The sequence below is a fragment of the Talpa europaea genome, assembly GCF_964194135.1.
Source record: "Talpa europaea genome assembly, chromosome: 4".
NCBI lineage: Eukaryota > Metazoa > Chordata > Mammalia > Eulipotyphla > Talpidae > Talpa > Talpa europaea.
This window is the reverse complement of record NC_140070.1, coordinates 138,274,954-138,297,402: the sequence shown is the minus strand read 5'-3', so window position 1 is coordinate 138,297,402 and position 22,449 is coordinate 138,274,954. Positions and strand designations below refer to the sequence as shown.

The following is a 22,449-nucleotide window of genomic DNA, read 5'->3' as shown; positions in this document are numbered from 1 at the left end:
GGATGAGGCCATTGTAATTTTGCAGGATTATTAGCATCACATTAACCATCTCCGGAAGAAGGGAAGAGGATACTTTTCATACAACGCTATAACTATAATACATGTCTTGTCATAATTTTGAATAAGTAGCTATTTTCAATCTCTCTATCATAGCTATTTTCAAATGACACACCTCTATGTGTTCAATTGATTGTGTTGGCTGGAAAATATCTTGTGGAAATAAAGTCATTTGCCATCGTATATCCATACAAGGTTATTTCCTATATTCAATTTTTTGAAAAGCAGCTTTTAAAAAAGTTTTATTTATACATACAAGAACTGGGGTACAGGCCAGAGGTATGGGGGGTGAGAGGATTTACCAGAGACAGAGCGGGGAGCAGAACAGGCAGACTGACTGAAACACACTGCTGAGGGGAGCAGCTGGCAAGGCAGGAGAGGTCTGCTGTGCCATGTGAGTTGCTCCTTGGCCGGCTGGGGATGGAACTCGTACTGCAGAGGCTTAGGCTAGCTTCACAGTGCTGTGCTTAACCCCTTGCGCCACTGGAGAGGCCCAAAAGGCAAATTTTTTAAAATTGTCTGCTTAGTAAAGATCAGGATTGTTAAAGAAGGGAGAAAACAACATTATTAAATAATAACAGTGGGATAATCTATGCCTTTTGATTATTTGGTGTTTTACAGAAATGCTAGGTACTATCCTGGGGCTCACCTGTGGACCTTGTGCTTTCTTGATTCATTGAAACACAGAAGTAAGTCTGGGCAGTAGGGGAGACCCACCTTCCTCTCTTCTTCCCTTCATCTTTCTTTCTTTTTGATGTGTTTATTGTTATCAAGGTTCCATTGTTCTACAGCCTTGCTCCTGTTGACAGTGTAGCAGTTCCCCACTTGGGTGTAGTCACGGTGGCATTCCCACCGCTGAAACACCCATAGCCCCCCACTAAAGGGAGACTTTTCTTGACCTTTATTTTCTTTAGAAATAAACCATTGGAGGGCCTCCCCGGTAGCGCAGCAATTGAGCGCTAGGCTGCAAAGCTGCCCACAGACTCTGCAGTGCGGGTTCGATCCTGGGCCACCGGGTGAGGGTCCCACATGGTGCGCAGACCTCTCTTGCCATCTGCTGCTCCCCTCAGCAGTGTATTTCATCAGTCTGCCTGTTCTGCTCTCTGCTCTGGCTCTGGTGAATTCTCTCACCCACCCGTGCTTCTGTCTGTACCCAGTGCTTATGTAAATAAATAAATAAATCTTAAAAAAAAAACAAAAAACAAACCATTGGAAAATGGTTGAGTAAGCTACTCTTTCTCTTAATTGAATATTTTCTTTCCCAAATACCCAGAAAGCTTCCTGTGTTCATTTCAAATCCAGCTTGATACAATTAGAATGTCCTGGTTTTCACACGCAGTATTATTAACAAGATGTAATATGTAAAATCTGGTATAAATTAATGCTTACATTTTTATTGTGCTATAAATGAAACTTCTTTTATTTCTAAAAAGAAGTGTCTTATTTATAGTACTTAATAAACTAACTGCCAGTGAAAATATTTAGGAATTAGAAAAAAAATGATTGTATATTCAAATAAATAAACAAACACTAAGGGGATTTGTTACCAGAGATTTATACTAAATATAAGCTAAAGGGAATTCTTTATGCAGAAAGAAAATTACTTCAGTTGGAAACACACAAGTAGATGAAATAGTGAGGAACGAGGAATGAGTGAATATGGCATTAAAGATAAGTGAACGTTAACAAATCATCATCATTGTCTTTCTATTTGAAAATGATGTCCCTAATGGTGAGATATAGTAAAATTATAGTTAATGTGTTTTAAGGTTCAGCACTATGTAAAGAGTAAAAAACTAATTTACACAAAAGTGTAATGAGTAAAAATGCATGTTTTGTTCCTTAGTTTATCCCTATGAGAATAATAAAAGAATAATTGAGAAAAAAGAAGATAAATGGAATATAAAATATTTGATTAATTCAAAGAAGGCAAGAAAGCAAAAATCAAAATAAAGCATAAACCCAGTAGAACAGAAGGATGGTAGATTAAACCCCACATATGGGCAATGTAAATAGACTAAATATTTCAATGAAAATACAGAGAAGATAAACCTGAAAAAATATGGTACCTAAATTCGTGGTTCTTAAATTAGACACCTCTCTAATACTGAGTTACAGAGTGTTTGAAAATCAAGGGGGAGGAAAAAAATTCATCCTGCAAACACTAGTCAAAGAAAAACTAATAAGATGTAGTAGACTTGAAGATCTTTTTTAAATTTAATTTTATTATTTCATTTTTATCGAAGTTGTTGATGTCTTGGAAGTATGGGACTCCCTCCCCTTCAGGTGTAGTAGCCGTAGCATCGCTGCCACTAAAGGACCCAGAGTCTACCACCCCAGTCCATTGTGGCCATTCCCCACTTTTTTCTAGCTCCTCCCCTTTCCCCTCTGGATGCCTCCATTCTGTAGTCAGCTTTCAAAGGTTAGTATTTAATTTTCTATTTATCTGACTCTTTTTAATTTTCTACATTCTGCATTGTAAGTGGCGCCACTCCATATCTACCTTTCTTCTCTTTCATTCACCATAATCCCTTCCATCCATGTTGCTGCACATGGCACGTGTTTATCATTTTTATTGCTGAGTAATATTCCACTGTGTATATTGTACCACATCTTCTTGATTCACTCATCATTTTAAGGCAATGACAATTTCTAGGAAAGGACTGAAATTTCATAACCACAAAGGCATCGATCCACCAGGAAACACTGACAACATGGATTCAATATGATCTAAATAAAAATTCAATATTAAGTGATAGCATCTTCCCCAATTGTTAAGATAAAATAAAATGTGTTTTAATAGCTAAGAGAATGGGCAACTAAAAAATGAAGACCTAAGTAATACAATTAGTTGGCTACTAGACAAAAATACAAGGCCAAACCCAACATCAGAAAACAATTCTTAAGCGCAAAGGAAGCATTTATAAAACTGATGACATGAAGAGGAACAAGCAAGCCTCAGAACATTTCAAAAGATTTAAATAATTTATGTTTTCTAATTATATGAAATTAATTCTGGAAACCAATATCAAAAACAGAACATGAAAAACCCCAATTATTTCACAGTTAAGTGCCACACCTAGCCTTTGGAGACAGAATTCCAACAAAAATTAGAAAATATATGGAACTAAATGGTCTTGTCAATATACTGCAGTAAATTTTGTAGAATGGAGAGAAAGCAACATTGAGAGAGAAGCATAAAGACCTAATTGTATATATTAGGAAAGCATAAAGGTGACACTGTAGTACTGTGATGAAAGAATTGTCTTTTCAGTAAGTGGTGCTGAGTTGATTAGGCATTCACATGGATAAAATAAATTTAACCTTCTATGTTAAGCCACATAAAATAATTTTAAAATGGCTTGTACATATAATTATAAAGGATAAACTAATAAAGTTTCTAGAAGATGACAGTGGGTCATGTATGTGATCATTTTATTAAATAGAACATGAAAAACACTGATAATCAAGAGAAAAATGCTAGGCTGATTATATTAAATTAACATGTCAAGAAAATATCATGAGAGAATAACTATAATACACAGAGGTGATAATTCCAGAGTGAAGAATTCTATTTAAGATCAAATAAGTGAAAGTGACATCCAATTAAAACTCAGCAAAAGACATGAACAGACATTTCATAGGTGGGAATGTCCTGTGGGCAATTGGTGTGGAATGGGGTCAGTCCTCATTATTTGTCACAGAAATGCAAAACAAACATACAATGAGACAACTAAGCCCAACCGGAATAATGTAAATGAAAAATTTTAACTATAAAGTGTTACCTAGTCTGTAGTATGTGGAAGAATATAAACTTCCATATACTATTGGTGACAATGTGGAAAAACATTCATTTTACACTTGCACTTTTAAGTACATACAGAGCAATAGGTGAACAAAAATGTATGTCAAAAGTATGGACAAGAATATTTATGGCAAGCTTATTCATGATAACCAAAGAGTAGAAGGCTCAAATGTCCAATAATTAAACAAATAAATCATTGTATATTCACACAATGATTTATAGCCATTTACTACATAGGATTATATTTAATTTTTTACATTTTTTTAATTTTATTTTTTATATTAATATTTTTTTATTTTTTTACATCATTGTTCATTTTTAAACAATATTTGCTTCCCCCCCACCTCAGGTGTAGTCCACATAAAGTTTCCTTCACCAATGGACCCGTGTACAGTGACCATAGCCAACTGTGCTCCTCCCTCCCTCCCTCTGATCCCTCTCCCTCCTCCTTCCCTGCAGGGTGTCTCTGATTCATAATTGTCCATTTTTTCTTTGTTGTGTTTTGTACCGTTATTATTTTTTTTACACTGATGTCTTATTTGGTTCCCCTATATTCCTGCTATAAGTGAAACCATCCGATATTTTTCTTTTTCCTTCTGGCTATTTCACAGAGCATAATTCCTTCTAGTTCCATCCACATTGCTGTGAATGGCATGAGCTTATCTTTTTTGATCGCTGAGCAATATTCCATTGTTAAACGTACCACATATTCTTGATCCAGTCAAAAAACCATGAATAGCCAAAGCCCTACTGATGAAAACAAAGGAGAAAGGAGGTATCACACGTCCAAACTTCAAGCTATACTACAAAGTCATAATAATTAAAACAGGTTGGTACTGGAACAAAAACAGACAGACAGACCCAAATAGAGAACCCCAAAATAAAGCCACACTTATATGGACAACTGATCTTTGACGAAAGAGCAAAGAATATGCAGTGGAACACGGATTGTTTGTTCAATAAATGGTGCTGGGAAAACTGGACCACCACATGCAAAAAAATGAAACTAGACCACCACCACATGCATAAAAATCAACTCAAAGTGGATAAGACATAAGACATGAAATCATAAAATATATAGAAGAAAATATATTTAGTTTTTTGATTGATGTTTGCATAGTATATTATCCTCCATTACTTTTACTTTCAACTACCTATCCCTTTAGAAATAAAATTTGTGTAGATAGTATATTGTTGGATAATGTGTTTTTCCATTTTATTTATTTTTTAATAAAAGATTTATTTATTTATGCATACAAGAGCTGGGGTGCAGGCCAGAGATGCTGCGGGGGCAGTGGGAGGATTCACCAGAGACAGAATGGGGAGCAGAACAGGCAGATAGACTGAAATACACTGCTGAGGGGAGCAGTGGGCAAGACAGGAGAGATCTGCTGTGCCATGTGGGTTGCTCCCTGGATGGCCAGGAATCAAACTCATACTGCAGTGGCTGGAGATAGCTTGATAGCACTGTCTTTAATCCCTGCGCCACCAGGGATTCCCTTTTATCTTTTTTATGGCATATTTGAGCCATTTATATTTAAAGTCTGACATTGTATTAAAATGTCTAACATTTTATTACTTGTTTTTTGTTAATTGTTCCCTTCTTTCTCTCTTGTTATGTTCTTATAGGTTGCTTGAAATTTTTCTTAATTCCAATTTGATTTATCTGCACCATTTTTTGATTTATCTATTTTTATAATTTTCTTAGTTGTTGCTCCAGGTAGTAAAATATAGTTACATAACTTATTGCAGACTACTGACATCAAGATTTTAAAATTTCCAGTAATGATTTTAACACACACACACACACACACACACACATACATTGAACAGCACATCAGAAGGTATTAGAAATTGTTCTTCTACTGTCAAATATACCTTAGGAATAGTGACTTCCCCAAATTTGTACCCAGTCTAGTGATTTTCCTTCCTTTCTGACTTTCTAAAATTATGACTCTTATCACATCTGTTCGGAGAAGATTCTTTAGCCGTTCTCTGTAGTCAAGTCTGCCAGCAGCCAAATCTGTCTTCAGTGAATGCCAGAAAGTTTTTGAAAACTGACAACATTTTGACAATTGATTCTTTTATTTTAGTAATTGAAAAATATTGTGTCATTTCTGTCTAGGCTCCATGGTTTCACATAAGATAAACAAATTTGGAAATTTCAAAGCATTATTTTTAATTCCTTTTCATTCTAATTCTCACTCAGCTCCTTGAGACTGATGAAAACAGTATTAGACTTATCACTATTGTCTCACAAGCTCACAAGATTGTTTGGTCTATTTTCTCCTTGTCTGTCCAGATGTCACTGATTCTGTCACCTGTCATTTCTACTCTACTATGAGACTCAGTGAGTTTTTATTTTTATTAGAGTTATTGTATTTTTAGCCCATGTTTTCCCTTTGATTCTTCTTGTAAGGCCTCTTTGCTGAGATTTTCTGCTTCTTCGGTTGTTACAGGGTAATTTGTAATTGCTTCTGAAAATAACTTTATGCTTGCATTAAAATCATTGTCAAATAAAAACATAAAAAAGATTTCCAGTTTCTGATTGACCTCGGTGTTTGCATCTGTTGTCTTTTCTCATTTAACCTGACTTTCCTGGTTCTTAACTATAATGAGCGATTTTTACTGTTTTGAAAATTTTAGATATTTTGATACTTCTTTCTTTTCATCTTCCTCTCCCTCTCCCCCCCAGTCCTCTTTCTCCCTCTTTCTTTGCCTTGTTCTCTCTCTCTCTCTCTCTCTCTCTCTTTTTCTCTCTCATTCTCTCTCTCTCCTTTCTTCCCCCTCTCATTAAGCAAACAGTCCTCTTTGGAGATATGTATCTGGGTTCTTGTTAGTCCACTGGGGGAAAAAAACTATCAAAAATGAAATAATCCTCATTACTTCCTTATTGCAGAGGGATAAAGAAAAGTTTAATGCCCATCTCCGCTCTGTTGACACCTTTTAATGAAAATGGGCTGCCCAATTATACAGCCTCATCACCTCCATGGGGAATATAAGCCCAGTTTCTAACTGGGTTTTGCTGATACTGTTAGGGGGGAAAGGATGTCCTAAAGCTAATTCCATACAGGCTTTGTGGACTCCACCCCCACCCCAGGCCAAAGCCAAAGACACTGGGAACTCCAAATCCCATCCCCACCAAAGGGAAGGTGGCTGGGGCCTGAGGGTGGGGTTCAGCAGCTAGGTTGGTATAAAGCCAGACATGTGGGCTTTAGAGGGGCCCCCCATTTTGGCTCCCCGCCAGCTCGCAGCGTCCGGCCAGCTCTGAGAGTGCCTTTGGGTTTCCAGGTCGGCGGATCGGGTAGGACGCATTAAAGACTTTATTTCCCTATTTTCTCCCTGAGTTGTACATTTTCCTTATTTCCTTTTCCCTTGTAAATAAACCTTTTATTAACCTTTTGTGTGTGCCTGTAGTGAAGTATCAATAAGTCCCTTTTAAGCGCGCGGGTGAGGACCCACAGCCAGGAACCCGTTCAATATTGGGGCTGCTCTATAACAATACCACATCAATGTGAATAATCTGCTTTTTGCTTATTTTTCGTACACATGACTCTCTAGCCAGAATGCCATAGAGTTGAAATCAGATAGTACGTAGCGTTTTCAATTCATCTTCCTTCACTTTGGAATGTGTTGAGGTTTCCTATATATCTTCTTGTGACTTGATAACTTATTTCATTTTATTGTTGAATAATCTTGCAATGTTGGATATACCACAGTTTGCTTATCCTTGTACCTATTGAAGGATATCTTGGTTGCCTACCTGTTCTGGCAACTTTTAACAAAGCCACTATTACATGTCTAAGCACAGGTTTTTGTGTGAACATATATTTTTAATTCATTTGGACATAGATCAAGAAGTATGATTGCTGTAGTGTGATATATTTAGTTTTGTATGAAACTGCCAAAGTGTTTTCCAAAGTGGCTGGGAAATTTTGCATTCCACCAGTCGGGGAAGGAGAGCCAGCATCACCCAAATTCTCATCAACATTTGGTGTTGTCAGTGTTTTGGATTTTACCCATTATAATCAGTGTGCAGTATTTTCGTTGTTTTAATTTGAAATTCCCTATTGACCTATATTGAGCATCTTTTCGTATCTTTACACTCAAAAAGAAGAGAATTTTTATGATTAAACAGTGAGAATAAAATAAGTGTTGTTTTTATAGAAAAATAGAATAAACCTGAAGATAGTCTAATCTAAATAATTCTTAGGAAACTTGATTTCAGAGACGTAAAGAATTTCCCTGGATGAAAACAGAAAGCTGAAATTTCACTGACTGAATTGTAAATTCTATGCCCCTTGTAGTCACAGGTGTGTGCAACTAATCCTTAGATCGTGAAGCAGGTTAAGTTTTGCCCTGTGGTCATTGATATAGCTTTTATGCCAGATTTCCTGGGGGTATTTTTGGTCTCACAGTTGTCCTGCTGACTTGAGCTGCATATATCAATTCAACGTGTTTAATGAATCATGGAGACAAGTGTGATGCATGGATTCATTTTGATCTTCCTCAACTGTTACCTGTGATGAAGACTCTTGCTTTTTTGAGGGCAGAACTTTACTTAGATGCGACTCAACAAGCTCCAGGTTTCACCTTAAGATGAATATTTAAACGTAGGATGTGAGATACTCCTTTCTGATCCTTTGTGAATATAGCTGGCAGAGCCAAGACTTTGTGGAACAAAAAGCACAACAAAGCATCAAGCTGAGATCCAGCTGCAGATGGAGAGTTGCAGAATATCAGGAAGTGCCAGATGTAACCTTCAATGGAGGTAGTTGATGTATTAAAATGCTAATCCATTCCATTTTATTTCAAGTTTATAAAGATAGTTTATGTCTGTCGCATAACTGTCCTATGTCTGATTCACTCATCTTAGAGATTAACATACCTCTCAGCATGATTAAATATAATCATTCCACAAATATTTATTGCCCAGTACAAACTATTAATATTGGAAGGGGGTGGATTATAGTCTTCTGTTATGCAAGATGTGATGATGAAAAACAAGGAAGTGAGCCCCAGGGCAAGTTTGGGTTAATTAGGCTTTAGAGACAGTGCAGGCAGGGACTTCAGGAAAGTTAAAGAGATAAAGATGGTAAATTCTAAGAGGTGCTAACCAAAACATGCTCCAGAGATGGGACAGAAACCCAGGAGGGTTAATGGGGGCAATAAATTTTAGGGTTAAAATTTAAGGCTAATGGGGGCAGTGAATTTTAAGAGACCTTGGACAGGGGAGGTGAACTCTAAAATAAGAGCTGGGAAAACGGGCACATCTGCTTGGAGGAGAATGGGCTACTAGATAAAAGAGCCAATCACAAAATAGGATGATGGGATTTTAGAATAGAGAAAAAAGGGTTTAAATATCCCCTAGTCACGGGCCCATAAGGGTGTCTTTTGCCCCTCCTTGGCATTGCTGCCTTGAAGTCCTTGCTTTTGTTCTTTGCCTCTAAATATACTTTCTTGAACAAAATTTGCTTCTCTCTGCTTACTTACCTAAAAAGTCTGTAAATTCCTTTTTACGGCTTTGTGGGACAAGAACTCATGGTGTAACAGGGTGGTCCCCAGGAAAGGGGGAGGTTCCAGGTTCCCTGCCCCACCCAAGGAAGGGTGGAGCTGAGCAGGGAGAGGAGAAGCTGAGGAAGAGACTGAGGAAGGAAGCAGGATGGAGCCTGGAGACCTGGAGGAGGCGTATGGAGCCTAGAGACACGTAAAGAAACTGCGCTTGTCTTTTGGTCGTGGATGGGGTGACACAGATGTGGGTGAGACCCGTGGGGAGGTGACAATGGCAGCTTTTATCTTGATGTTGATTTTGCTCTTTTCCTTCCGGGCTTGTCCGGTTGTTTGTGACCCTTTGCTGTGGGTCCCCACTGGAAGATGCTTTAGACTTGTGGCAGGCCTTGGGGCCTTGCTCTGGGCCAATCCCATTTGGATGGAATTTTACCCACGAGGGGAAGGGTAACTTTGGGTGCTTCATTTAGAAACTAGACTCTTTGCCTTACCTGTATTGTTTCCTAGTTTTTATTAAAGTTCCTTCCCATTAAAGTGTCATATGTTTTGTGTTGATGTGGCGGATGGCAGAACCCATTTAGAATGGGCAGGTTTGCGGGGTTTGGGCTGCCCCTCTCCCTGTCCTATAACAATGGTAGTTCAAGGGCTAAATTAACAGCACACACAGGTTTCAGAAGAAGGATTTTTTTTGTTTTAACAAGTACTTCTAAAAAAAACTTCAGGAAAAAATAGAATGGAAATATTTTAATGTATACCAAGTTATAATTTATCATAATTTGGGAGAAATTATACATATAGTTTTACATAGTGCTCTGCATATTGTAGGCATCCAAAAATACATTTAGAATATTGCTTTCAGCTTAGCCACCACATATGTTGGTCTTTTGTCCTGCCTTTGATAATGCTGTCATTTCAAATATGAATAGGCATATACTTAGCTTTTGTTCAAAGTATTACAATTTCTTACAGATAAAAATGAAATGACAACTCCCATTCAAAGTGAGATATTACCAGATGAATATCTCATCAAAGGAAATTCTATTTTGCATTGTTTATTTTTGGGTAAAGGAACTGGTAGAAACTTAAAAAGTGAGTTGGGAATGAAAATTTTATCTTCGAAGGTAAGCATGAAATTAAGAATTAGGAATCAAATAATATAGAAAAATCATAAAATATAAATGTGTCACTCTATAAACACATGAAAATTGATTCTATAAGTCAAAAAATCCAAGTGTATAAAGATTGTAATATAGAAATGCAAATATATGCTAAATAAATATTATAAAATAGAAAGTGATTCCCTATGTTTAAATTTTCGTGTTGAGGTTATAATCAGTGAACCTGTTTTGGGAGGATGACCTGTAACAGAATATCAGCAGACACACTATTTAAGCACTTAAATGTACAGAGCTAGCACTGTAAGCTGGTTGGCCAGAGGCAGCAGTAACCAAAGAATAACAAGGAAGCAAAGGTTTTATGTGAACAGATGCCATGCTCTTATCTTTCTGGCATCATTGTCCCCTTAGAAAACTTCAAAGACAATGTTCTTTCTTTCATACTTTCTTCTTCCCTGCCTGTATTACTATATTAGACAGCCAACAGAACCGAAGGATCTGTCTAGCTAGCTGGCCAGCTATCCATTCATCCATCCAGACATCAACCCATCCATCCATCCATCCATCCATCCATCCATCCATCCATCCATCCATCCATCCAACATTCATCTCTCCATCCATCCATCCATCCATCCATCCATCCATCCACCCACCCACCCACCCACCCACCCACCTATCCACACACCCACACATGCAACTACTTGCCTTCCTACCTATTCACCTACCTACCTATCTTCCTATTATCTGTCTATCACAGGAATTGGTATACATGGTTATGAAGGTCAGGAAGTCACACAAACTGCCTTTGGTAGGTGGGGTACTGGGAAAGCCAATAGTGTTGTGGTTTTTGGAGTCAGTGGGTTTGGAGTGTGGGGTCCATGGGTTCAACTCTGGGAGCTCCCGTTTCAGTGACACGCGATGAGTTTTCCAGGCGAATTTCTCCATGGGACAGAGACATTAGTTATGTTTAAAGAACAGGTTTATTAGGGAAGGGATAAAACAGTTTAAGACACTTGCATAGACACAAGCGGGCAGAAAGAGCAGAGGCCTGCATAGTTGCAGGCAGATGGCCTTGACAGGTCATGGGCAGGCAGGAAGCTGCTGCCCTTCAGAGGGAGAGAGTAGGTGAGAAGAGGCACCTGCATAGTCACCAGTGGGCAGTGGGAGTGCTGCCCTAAGCCAGTACAGAGACTGCACAGATATAGTCTTCTTCTGTTTGGGAGGGGCCACTCCTTGTGTGCCTTCAGGTTGGTTGCTAATTTTGGATAACTATGTAGAATTTGAAAGGGACCAAGATTCCACAATGGGCTCAATCTCCATATCTTTATCTTTGGGTCTGTTGGCCTCAGTCTCCATATCTTTACCCTTGGGCCTGTGCTCTAGACAGCAGTCTGGTACCTGCTTGGATGTTATGCTTTGTAAATATTTTTTTTTGAAGATTTATTTATTTATGCATACAAGATCTGGGGTACAGGCCAGAGATGTGGGGAACGGAACAGGCAGATCCACTGAAATACACTGTTGAGGAGAGCAGCAGGCGAGACAGGAGAGGTCTGCTGCGCCATGTGGGTTGCTCCCTGGCTGGCTGGGGAGCGAACTTGTGCTGCAGAGGCCTGGATTGCTTCATAATGTGGTGCTTAACCCCTTGTGCCACCAGTTATGCTTTGTAATCTAGGCGTCCCTGCCTGAGGATACTAGACTGCACCTGAGGATACTAGTTTCTGCAACTGTGTCCTCTGAGCCTAAGGATTGTAGTTTCCATAACTGTAAGGATCTTGGTTTCCACAGCTGTGTCAATGGCTATGTTAATCTCTTCTACCCCCACCTCCTTGTGTGAGCCAGGTTTCTGGTCTTTTGGCCCACCTCCTTTTCAAGTTTTTTTTTTTTTTTTTTCCTACCCTTGTCCTCCATCAGTGTGTAATTCAGACCTAGTCTGAAGGTCTGAGTACAAGGAGTACTGATGTCAAAGGGCAGAAGAAGATGGATGTCCTAGCTCAAAAAGAGAGCAAAATCACCTTTCCTGTATATTTTTTTCTATTCAGGTTCTCCACAGATTGTAAGAGGGCTACTGCATTGCTGAGGGCAAACTTCTTCTACTAATTCAAATGCAAATCTCTTCAGGAAAACCCTCACAGCACAGGAAAACCCAGAAGTAACCTTTTACCTGCTGTCTGGGTATCTGTAGTCCAATCAGATTGACATATAATCAAGTATCCCACCTTCCTTTTGCATGCACACACACACACACAGAGAGAGAGAGAGAGAAGAAAAATCACTATTTTGAATGAGATACATTTTTATAATGAATTTAACTATTCTCACATAAAAGTTGCTGACCAAAAATTTTAAAGGCAATATGGTATTACCTTTTTTTTGTGAAAATTGTAAGGCTTTTTGTACAATTGTAAAACCCCTCTGATCATATTAGTGACTTTGTATGGGGCTTGCAGGCAACTATTTTTTAAAGCTACTTTAGTATAATGTTGACATTTCAGAATAGAAAAGGAATTATTCATGTGAGGAATAATGGAGGCCGACTTTGAAAGCATTTCCTCCAGAAGTTTCTCAGTGGAACCCATATGACTAGTATCTTCTGCAGCAAGATGGAATTGAGACTATAAGACAAAGAGGGGAGAGGGAAAAACAGAGTGTGGGACACAATGGACTGTGGTGGGGGACAGTGGGCATCTTGGTGGTGGTTCTGCACCTGAGGAAAAGTAATCCTGTATTTTTGAATAGCATTCAGTGTTTTAAACCAATGCTATATTAATAAAAATATATGAATATAGTGATACAAAATACAAAACATGGTTTTATAAAAATATCTAAATGCACATAAAGCATTAGCAAAGATTTGTCAGATTTATTCATTACTCACTTATTTTCTTTTTTTCATTGAAAAAATAACATAAAACAATAAAAACCCTTGAATTTTAATACTTTTAGCCACTCTCTGAGGTGCTCGAACCATGTGAATTCTGCTAATGTTTTCTACTAATGTTTTATTTCTGTGAAAATGAGAAGAATTCTCAAAGGCAAAAATGGGTTTGGAGCAATAGAGAAGAGATGGGAATGTTCAAGGTTAAGGTAGTTCTCATGATCTGTGAAATGTCAGCCAAAAGAAGGTAAATTTATGGGTTGTCTGCAGCAAGTCAGAGTGTCTGCCAACAGTGTTCTTCCTTGCCATAAGGACTGGTTACTAGTAATTTAAAGATCTTGTATGAGTAGAGTTTTGAAGACAAGAAAATTGATTATTACTCATGACTCACAAATTATTCAGATGTAATTAATAGCAAATGTCCTCAATGCCCCCAGGCCATGTTTTAAAAACATGGATCCACACATCACTCAGATTGGAACTGCAAATTAGTCAATGACATGATACGTGGCTGTCTCTGTGCACTCTGAAGTCACCTACCCTCTCTCTCCACCCAAGGACAACCTCAACCACCAACACCATGTGTGGCAGCTACTATGGAAACTACTGTGGAGGTCTGGGCTGTGGCTATGGTTCCTGCTTTGGCTGTGGCTTCCACAGACTGATTGCACTATTAATTTCAGGAATGTGCTTGGGCATAAATTACTCCAGAATCCAATTCAATTATATATGGTTCCTTAGCAGGAGTAATTTGGAAGTCCTGTCGTTGAGATTTTTCTGCACCTAGGAGGGTTCTTCTCAGCTGTCTTTTCTAATTTTCTTTGGTAAACTAGCTGGGTTTTTGGTTTAGCTAATTGCTTTCACAAATCAATCTGCTTCTTTTTAGTTGCTAAGCACTAAAATCTGTTGTTTTCTATGTACCTTAAATCTTGGATTTCTTATACTTTTTTTTTATAATAAATTTTATTTTTATATTCCCCATACAATTGCAACCCCCCCATTCTGACCCCAATCCCTCCCCTCCCGCCCCCCACCCCCCAAAAAGTGTCTCTGGTTCATAGTTTTTTGTTGATTTTGATTTAGATAAACTAGCTCATTTGAAGGGAGATTTGGTGCTCCTCCTTATAGCCTGCCTCTTGCCTTATTCAAAATATAGGAGAAACTTTTAGAACTGGGGCAGGGACAGTTATCTGCTTGTTCTCGTGTACAGACCCAACTATATTATTAATAGTCACTGGTCTGACTAGTAGCCTGTGAGTTTCTTGGGTTTTCTAGATCCCTCATAAAACCTCCTTCCAATGGATGATCTTAGATGGGAAGAAAGGGTGTTAGGACCTCAGGTTACTGGCTCTCTGTGCCATGGGTGGAGCCTGGATGCAAGTAGTATTTGGGCCTATGAAAGGGGCCACCCATTTCTTGGCAGTGTTAACTTGAAATTTAGCCACTGTATCCAGGAACAAAGGGCATGAAATATGCTAAATACTTGCTAGATGAGAGAGATGCTCCAGGCTTTGACAAGGAGAGGGGGGATTTTCTTCCTGAGCCCCCTGCTCAGGCATGAGCTTCTATCATGTTTAGCAGGAGGAGGAATGACAGGAGGACAGTTTGTGGCTCAAAGGGATCAAGACTCACTAATCCTAGATTAAGTAGATTTTCTTGAATAAATGTTTCTTCATTTGCTCTCTGTACTCAGGACAATTTCAAAAGGCTACTTTATATAAAAAAAATCTAATGTATCTCTTGAGGGCTTCATAGCTCATGGCCACTATTCTGAGTATGGAGGTTTACTCAGTGAAAAGTCATAACCTCTATATGGCTTCCACGCTGACCTTTTAGACCTTGCTAGGATAGGTCCCTCTGGTGACTTGCCTTTCAAGACTCCTGTCTGCTGCTGTGCCAAGTTTACTGGAAATGGCATTTACTGGGACATGTCTTCTTCTGGCTATATTGGTGTTCAGTATTTGTAGAAGTCGTGTGGCACAGGTGTGTGTGTGTGTGTGTTGTCTGTCTTTAATTGATGGAGGATCAACAGAGCAGTCTGCATTATTCTTTCCTCCAGATGCTTTTAGAAAATATGTATTTTGGAGGCTTAAGAGTTGAGCCAGCAACATACTTTAATCACCATTCGCAAAGTAATTTTATATGGTTCCTCCATCAGTTATCAAATCCTAACATTTAGTCACTAAAAGATTAGAGGCTATTGTCGCTTTATGTTTTATCATTTTTAATGTTATTAACAATAGTAATAAATAGAATGAATAAAGGTAAGTGATCATGAGCATCTTTTCTGAACATGAACCAGATCAGAAGGATCACAGCTACACTTTAGTCTACACTTTGGGTCAGATTGTGCCTTTGTGAACAAAGCCAGTGCTTTGTCCTGGATGATAAAGGTCTTTGGCCTGGAGTCAAGATTGACCTCTGTGAAGCAGACTTAAATTTGGTGGTCTCTTTGTGATGATACAGGCTGGCAGACAAACACATATAGCCTATAACCTATGCCTGTAGCCATGAGGCATGGAATGAGATCAGGAAAGAAGCTACACTAACATATAATCTAGGAGAAAGTGTTACAGGTGCCAGAGTCATGAATTCAACTATCTATTACCATGAAAGATGAAATACAGGTGAAATAGAATGAAGTGTTGTGCAAAGGGGTGCTATTTTATCAATGACTTTAGTTGAATATACTGAAAATGAGACGTTGATAAAATTGAGTTATAGCAGCTCTTGGATTGCTTCTGAAAATGCATTTTATGAAAGTACTGGTTGAATATAACTTTTGGTCAGGTTTGACATATCCACCTCATTAGTATAGATTGTTAGAGGATCAGCAATTTCCCTTTTTCTCTCTCACTCTCACATACACACACAACCACACACGTATAATCACAAATGAGCTATCTCTACATGGACTGTTTGTATTTAATCATATGCTGATAACAGTGTAAACACAAAAGGGGTTGTTTTTGGTAAGTTTATTGGAAATTCCAAATAATCAATAAAGCTCTGAACTGGCTTTATAAATAGAAGAAAACAGAAGAAATATATTTGGTTGTCATTGTTTGAACGGGTAACGTATCAATATAAATAATATAACAACTACACATAGTGCCTCACAGGAGAGTGTCTTAGAGATCAGCAATCTAGAATTTCTCAGAAGCCAGAAGAACAGTATCTTCCATAGCAGCATGGGTAGTAGACTTGTCCATAATCACTATAACCACATCCATAGCCACAGCCCAGGCACCCACAGGGCTGCCTGTAGAAGCTCATGGTGTCAGGAAAGGAAGACTAGGTTAAAGAACAGAGCTGCTTCTAGAATGCCAAGTTTATAATCTACACAAAGCCTAACATGCAAGCTGAGTAGTATGTGAGATGAAGTACAGGCACTGTTGGCATTCAAACCACCTCAAGAATTCCTCCTAACCAATATATCCAAGACAACTTTGCTGTGTGTCAGGGTGTTGGCAATAAAGTCATGTGTCCCTAATGAGAGATTTTTCTGTTAACTTTTTTGGTTTCTAAATTTAAACCATGTTATTTGCTGTCCTGACATGATATAGCCAATGAAGCTATATAGCTATATAGCCAATTTAAACCAGATTCTAAATTTAAACCATGTTATTTGCTGTCCTGACATGATATAGCCAATGAAGACTCTACCTATAGAAAATCCCAGTTTTATTTAACAATATCCTCCTTCTACCTGCATGAATTCATGGAAGAAAATAGAAAGGTCTCTTAAAAAGGGTAGTGTTATCAGATGAAACCATAGATTTAACCAAGGCTGTGACAGGCAAGACAGTGTTGGCTGTTTTCTAAACTGTGGCTTGTCAGATGTAGCAAATGAAAGTCCAGGACATCCAGAAAAACAAATTATTTTAGTGTAAGTATTCACCTTGCAATATTTGGGATAGTCAATATTCTGAATATCAAATTTGAATTTCAATATTCTAAAATTAAAATTTAACTGCATGTCTGGTATTTACTATAGTGACATTAATGTGGGAAGGCTTCCTAGGGTTACGGTCAAGGTAGGTCATGATCTCGTGTGTCATGCACACTTTGAGATGTAGAAGAAAATAAAAAGACTAAATAGTTTAGAGAATCATGTACTTAATTTTGCCTTGCTAAATTTCTAATGGCTATTAACCTATGGAGATATCAAGTATGTACTTGGAGATCATACATATAAATATATGCATCTATAAAGATTAGAAGGAAATCTATAAAATTTATGAAATATTATATACATGAAAGATTCAAAATATAAATTGAGAAAAGAATGTATCCAAGCCCACCCATCTAAACAGAATTTAAGAGATAGAGACGAGACTGAGAAAGCGTTGATCATGCTTTCTGTGTGTTGTTCTGAATATCCATCCATTTATTGCACACATACTAACGATCCTATGCATTAAATATACAAGTCTGAGCTCTTACTTTGTAAGAATTAGTATTGTTAAATTGTAAGTGCAATCTATTAAAGTACGTTCCAGAGAGGCATCCTCACTGAAGTTCAAATACAGATGAGTTTCTCGAAAGAGCAAATTCCATTTATAATGTTACAAAACAATGCTTCTTCAAAAAATTAAAATTATGGCTTCCCTGGTGGTGCAGGGGTTAAATCTCAGCGCTATCAAGCTATCATCAGCTACTGCAGCATGATTTTTATACATGGCAAGGGAGTTAACCCACATACCTCTCCTGCCTTGCCCGCTGTTCCCTTCAGCAGTGTGTTTCAGTACATCCACCTGTTCTCTTCTCCATTCTATCTCTGGGGAATGCTCTCACCCCCACACCTCTAGCCTACACCCCAGTTCTTATATGCATAAATAAATAAATATTTGTAAAGGAAAAAAAAAAACAAAAAAAATAAAATTAAAAAGATGTGCCTACCAAGAAAAAATTATGAAAAGTATGGTTCAAAACACACAATGACAAAATAGATTAATATGTTTCATACTGGTTTACATTAGTCTGTTCATATTGTTTACATTAGCATGAAAATATCTTTTAGCTTCATTATTTCTTTTGACTCATTTGAAATAGTTGTCATATTGGTGAGTGGTACTTTAAAAAATCTGTGTCTTCATTCTGATATCTCCAGAGCTATTAAAATGCAGAATTTCTAATTTAATTTTTAATAAAATGTTATTGACTTACCATTGATTTACAATAGCATACAATTTTAATTTCTTGAGCCATCTTCACTGCAATGTCAACCAGACTGAAATTATACTTTCTAGAATCTGCCTAGACATTTTAGTTCACTGTCATTGAATATCAGAAATTTGGATGAACGTATGTATAACAATGCCTTTCCATGAACATTTTCTTAAAGACACAGAGGTACATTTTTGAAACTATGCTATAAACCAATCCCATTTTTATCACAATCCAATAGGATGGATAATCATACTGAAATTCAAGGGTTATACCTGAGGGCACAGCATTTCAGGTTGCAATATATGCTGACTTTATGTTTTGAGTAAGGAACATCTTAGTCTAATTTGTTGTTAAGACAAATACATGGTACTAACCCTACTGGATAGCTACTTGGAATATTAATTTCTGATGGTATATACAATTAGAAAAAAATAAAAGAAATCTATTGAATTTCAGAGAAAAATATGTTTTTTTTTGTCTTTCAGTAGAAACTGAATATAAATGAGAATTACATTGGCATAAGTAGGAAAGAATGCATTTTGTTCAGACCTGGCTCTCTTGACGTTTTAATGAGTTATTATCGATATTATGAACATGAAAGATACATTATGGATTCACTATAGAAGAGAGTTTAAATTCTGAAGAAAGTATTAATTTGAACCAGGAAAGTAGAAAGATTAAAGAATCAAAAGGAATGGTTTTTGGGAAAATTATAAAACAATCATTTTGGGGGCTAAGAGCATAAAAATGTATTCTTTCTTGACATAAAGGATAGACATAGGAATTAAAATAAAAATTTAGGTTGGGGCAAGATCATGTGTGTGTATGTGTGTGTCTCTTATTCTTCAAGCCCTCAACTGGAATAAGAGGAGCCAGAACTAGGCACCACACACAGCAAACTCTGAGTTTCTTTGACGCATTATGTTATGGTTGAGAAACAACAATCTAATTAGATTAGTCATGAAAGGAGCCAATGGCATTGACCACACCCTTTGGATGGGCAGTGGTCACACCCACTGAAAGGGTGTATAAAAAGCCCTCTTCAGAGGCACCATCCATACTGAAGCCACCTATTCTTCTTCTCTACCCAACGACAACCTCAACCACCAACACCATGTGTGGTAGCTACTACGGAAACTACTATGGAGGCCTGGGCTGTGGCTACAGAGGCCTGGGCTGTGGCTACGGAGGCCTGGGATATGGCTATGGTGGCCTGGGCTATGGCTATGGCAGCCTGGGCTGTGGCTATGGTGGCCTGAGCTATGGCTATGGTGGCCTGGGCTGTGGCTATGGCTCCTGCTATGGCTGTGGCTTCCGCAGACTGGGCTATGGATATGGTTCTGGCTATGGTTGTGGCTCTGGCTATGGCTACTACTATTAAGAAGATGGTGGGAGAGTCTCTTATTCTCCACCTGGACATCAGGATTCACCCATTCCATATCCCACAATCTCTATGTTCTATGGTTGGGTGATGATAATCTACTACCACAGGTTTCAGTCTTAATTTTTCTGAAGAATCATCTTCTAATGTCATCAAAATTTGACCTACAGTCCTGTGTTCCTCTCTGTAAATCATGAAATATGAAATTTATTCCTCTGAACTCAATCATAATCTTTCATAGGAATGATGTCACAAATCCTGCCTTTTGATTTCTCTGTCTTTCAAATAAACTTATTCAATTTGATACAATTTGATTTTTCCTTTCATTTGTTATCTAGTGTTTATCTTTTTTGCTTTTTCAGTTGCTTGTATTAAAGGCAACAATTGTCCTCTTTAGGAAATATATTTTTATATTTCTGATTCAGGAACAAAGTTCCTGATTTTTAACATTAAGAAACTAGCAATCTTTGTAGTTTTTAGTTTTCTGTTCTGGTTATGTGGTACTGATGTGTTCTGCTGGGATAGTAAGATAAACAAGACAGATTTTGTCATTTTAGTTAATCATTGTCTGGAAATGTTATATATTTCAAGGGCTTCTACATCAAAATTTTGATCTACATGAAATTTCATAGAAGATATGAGTATTGACACATGATTCCTGCTTTTAATCTTTGATTTGGGCATGTGTAAGCAAGAAGTGTTTCTTATGTGTGTCCTGCATAAGACAGACAAATTCAAGCTTATTCTGACCTGGCCCACCCAGATTTTATAAACACTGCCTTGATTTAAAAATATGTTTTAAAAAACAATGACAGATGAATAGGTTAAGAAAATGTGGTATATTTACACAATGGAATACTACTCAACAATGAAAAATGAACTCTATCCATTTGCAACAATATGAAGGGAACTTGAACAGATAATGTTGAGTGAAAAAGTCAGAAGGAGAAAGAAAACACCAGAGGAGCTCAGTGATATGTGGAATATAGAGTAACAAAACAAAGGGTCAGTCAAAGCTAAACCAAAAATGACATCATTTCTAAAACCTGTTACATATTTATGTTCAGTCATTTCATGGGATTCTGAATATTTATTCTGAGTGATTTCTTTTCTGTAATTTGTGTGGTTTTACAGTTTTAACTGCAATAATTTGCTTTTCATTAATTTTCTGTGACTCATATTCATAAACTTATTAATTATATTTTATTGAAATGAAGTCTCTAGACCTTGGGCATGTGTGAGTTTAGTGTTGTATTTAGTTTAAGGTCATAAATATGCTCCAATTTATGTTGAGATATTCACAGTTTAATTCACAGTTTAAAGATCTTGATCTCCCAAGAAAGAATTCAGATCCCTCAAAAGATCAAGCCCCAAAGGTGTCATTTTTTTCCAAGTATGCCTATGTGAGGTTTTGTCTTACCTAACATAGGTAAGACAAAAAAAACCTCACTTTATTCTTGAAGCTTAGACTTTCACAAGTCAATACTGTTGTTGATTATGCTTTTCCAGATCTTCCTCCAAAAAGTATTTTAATGTCACTTAAAATAGATAATATTTTATTTTGCTTATTTAGAAATATGCATTATTCTCAAAGGAGATTTTGTAATGTGGACAATAGAGATAGTAATTTGCAACACCACATAAGAAATTTTACTATCCATGTTCATTGTAGCTATCCTGGTGTTATGTTAGTTTTATGTTAGCATGTTAATGATATTCTACTTCAGATTCTCTTTATTTTCTCCCAGTATGAGTTTTTCTTTCTTACATATGGAATACTAAGGCATTTATTTATATTATTTTTAAAGCATCCTTGCATGTTTTTTCATAATATAAAATTTCTCACCTTAGCTGTTGTCATCCTAGTTTTCTCACTCACTTCCTTGGTTGCAGACATTGCAGTCTGCAAATATGAGGTTTGGAAACAGCCATTATAAATTCTATTATTCCCCTCCTTAAATGTTATTTATTTGCCACTACTTTCAATATACGATGGTTCTAACCACCACCTACTTGTCCATAGTTCTTCTTTGAATTTGGACTCCATCAAGTTATCTATATATCTAGCTACCTACCTACCTACCTACTTACCTACTTGCCTATCATCAATCTATTTCTCTATTTGCATAGTCTCTTCCCAAGTGATATATATCCAATATCTTTCTAAAGTGACCTTGGGAATTTACCAGAGCCACTGCATACCAGAAAAGGAGAATATTCAATCTTTTAAAATGCTGAGCTAATTTTATGTGGAAACCCTAAATAAAAGAATTATCTCTCATAGGTTGGAGGCACAGAGAGACCAGATGCTAACCCACTGGAATCATTGGCCTGAATATGTCTCACAGTGGGGATTAATGGTTCCACGAACCAATCTTGTAGTAATTACTGCAGTCCTGTGATCATAAATGGCATGAATATATATAGAAGCTATAAAAAATCTTTACATGGTTCCCTGACCAATAAATTATAGTGGGAATAGACCCTGAATATAGTTAGCAGCCAAGATAGTTTACCAGAATCAAGGTTACAT

At 37.3% G+C, this 22,449-nt stretch overlaps 1 protein-coding gene across 1 annotated transcript; it reads left to right on the top strand.

The window, feature by feature from the left end:
• Positions 1 to 19,649: 19,649 nt before the first annotated feature.
• On the top strand, positions 19,650 to 19,916 carry LOC311169314 (uncharacterized protein; the record flags this gene model as incomplete). The annotated part of the gene is made up of 1 exon (XM_084231136.1): positions 19,650 to 19,916. One exon carries the CDS (start codon positions 19,650 to 19,652, stop codon positions 19,914 to 19,916), a length of 267 nt encoding a protein of 88 aa, XP_084087262.1.
• Between the last annotated feature and the right edge of the window lie 2,533 nt (positions 19,917 to 22,449).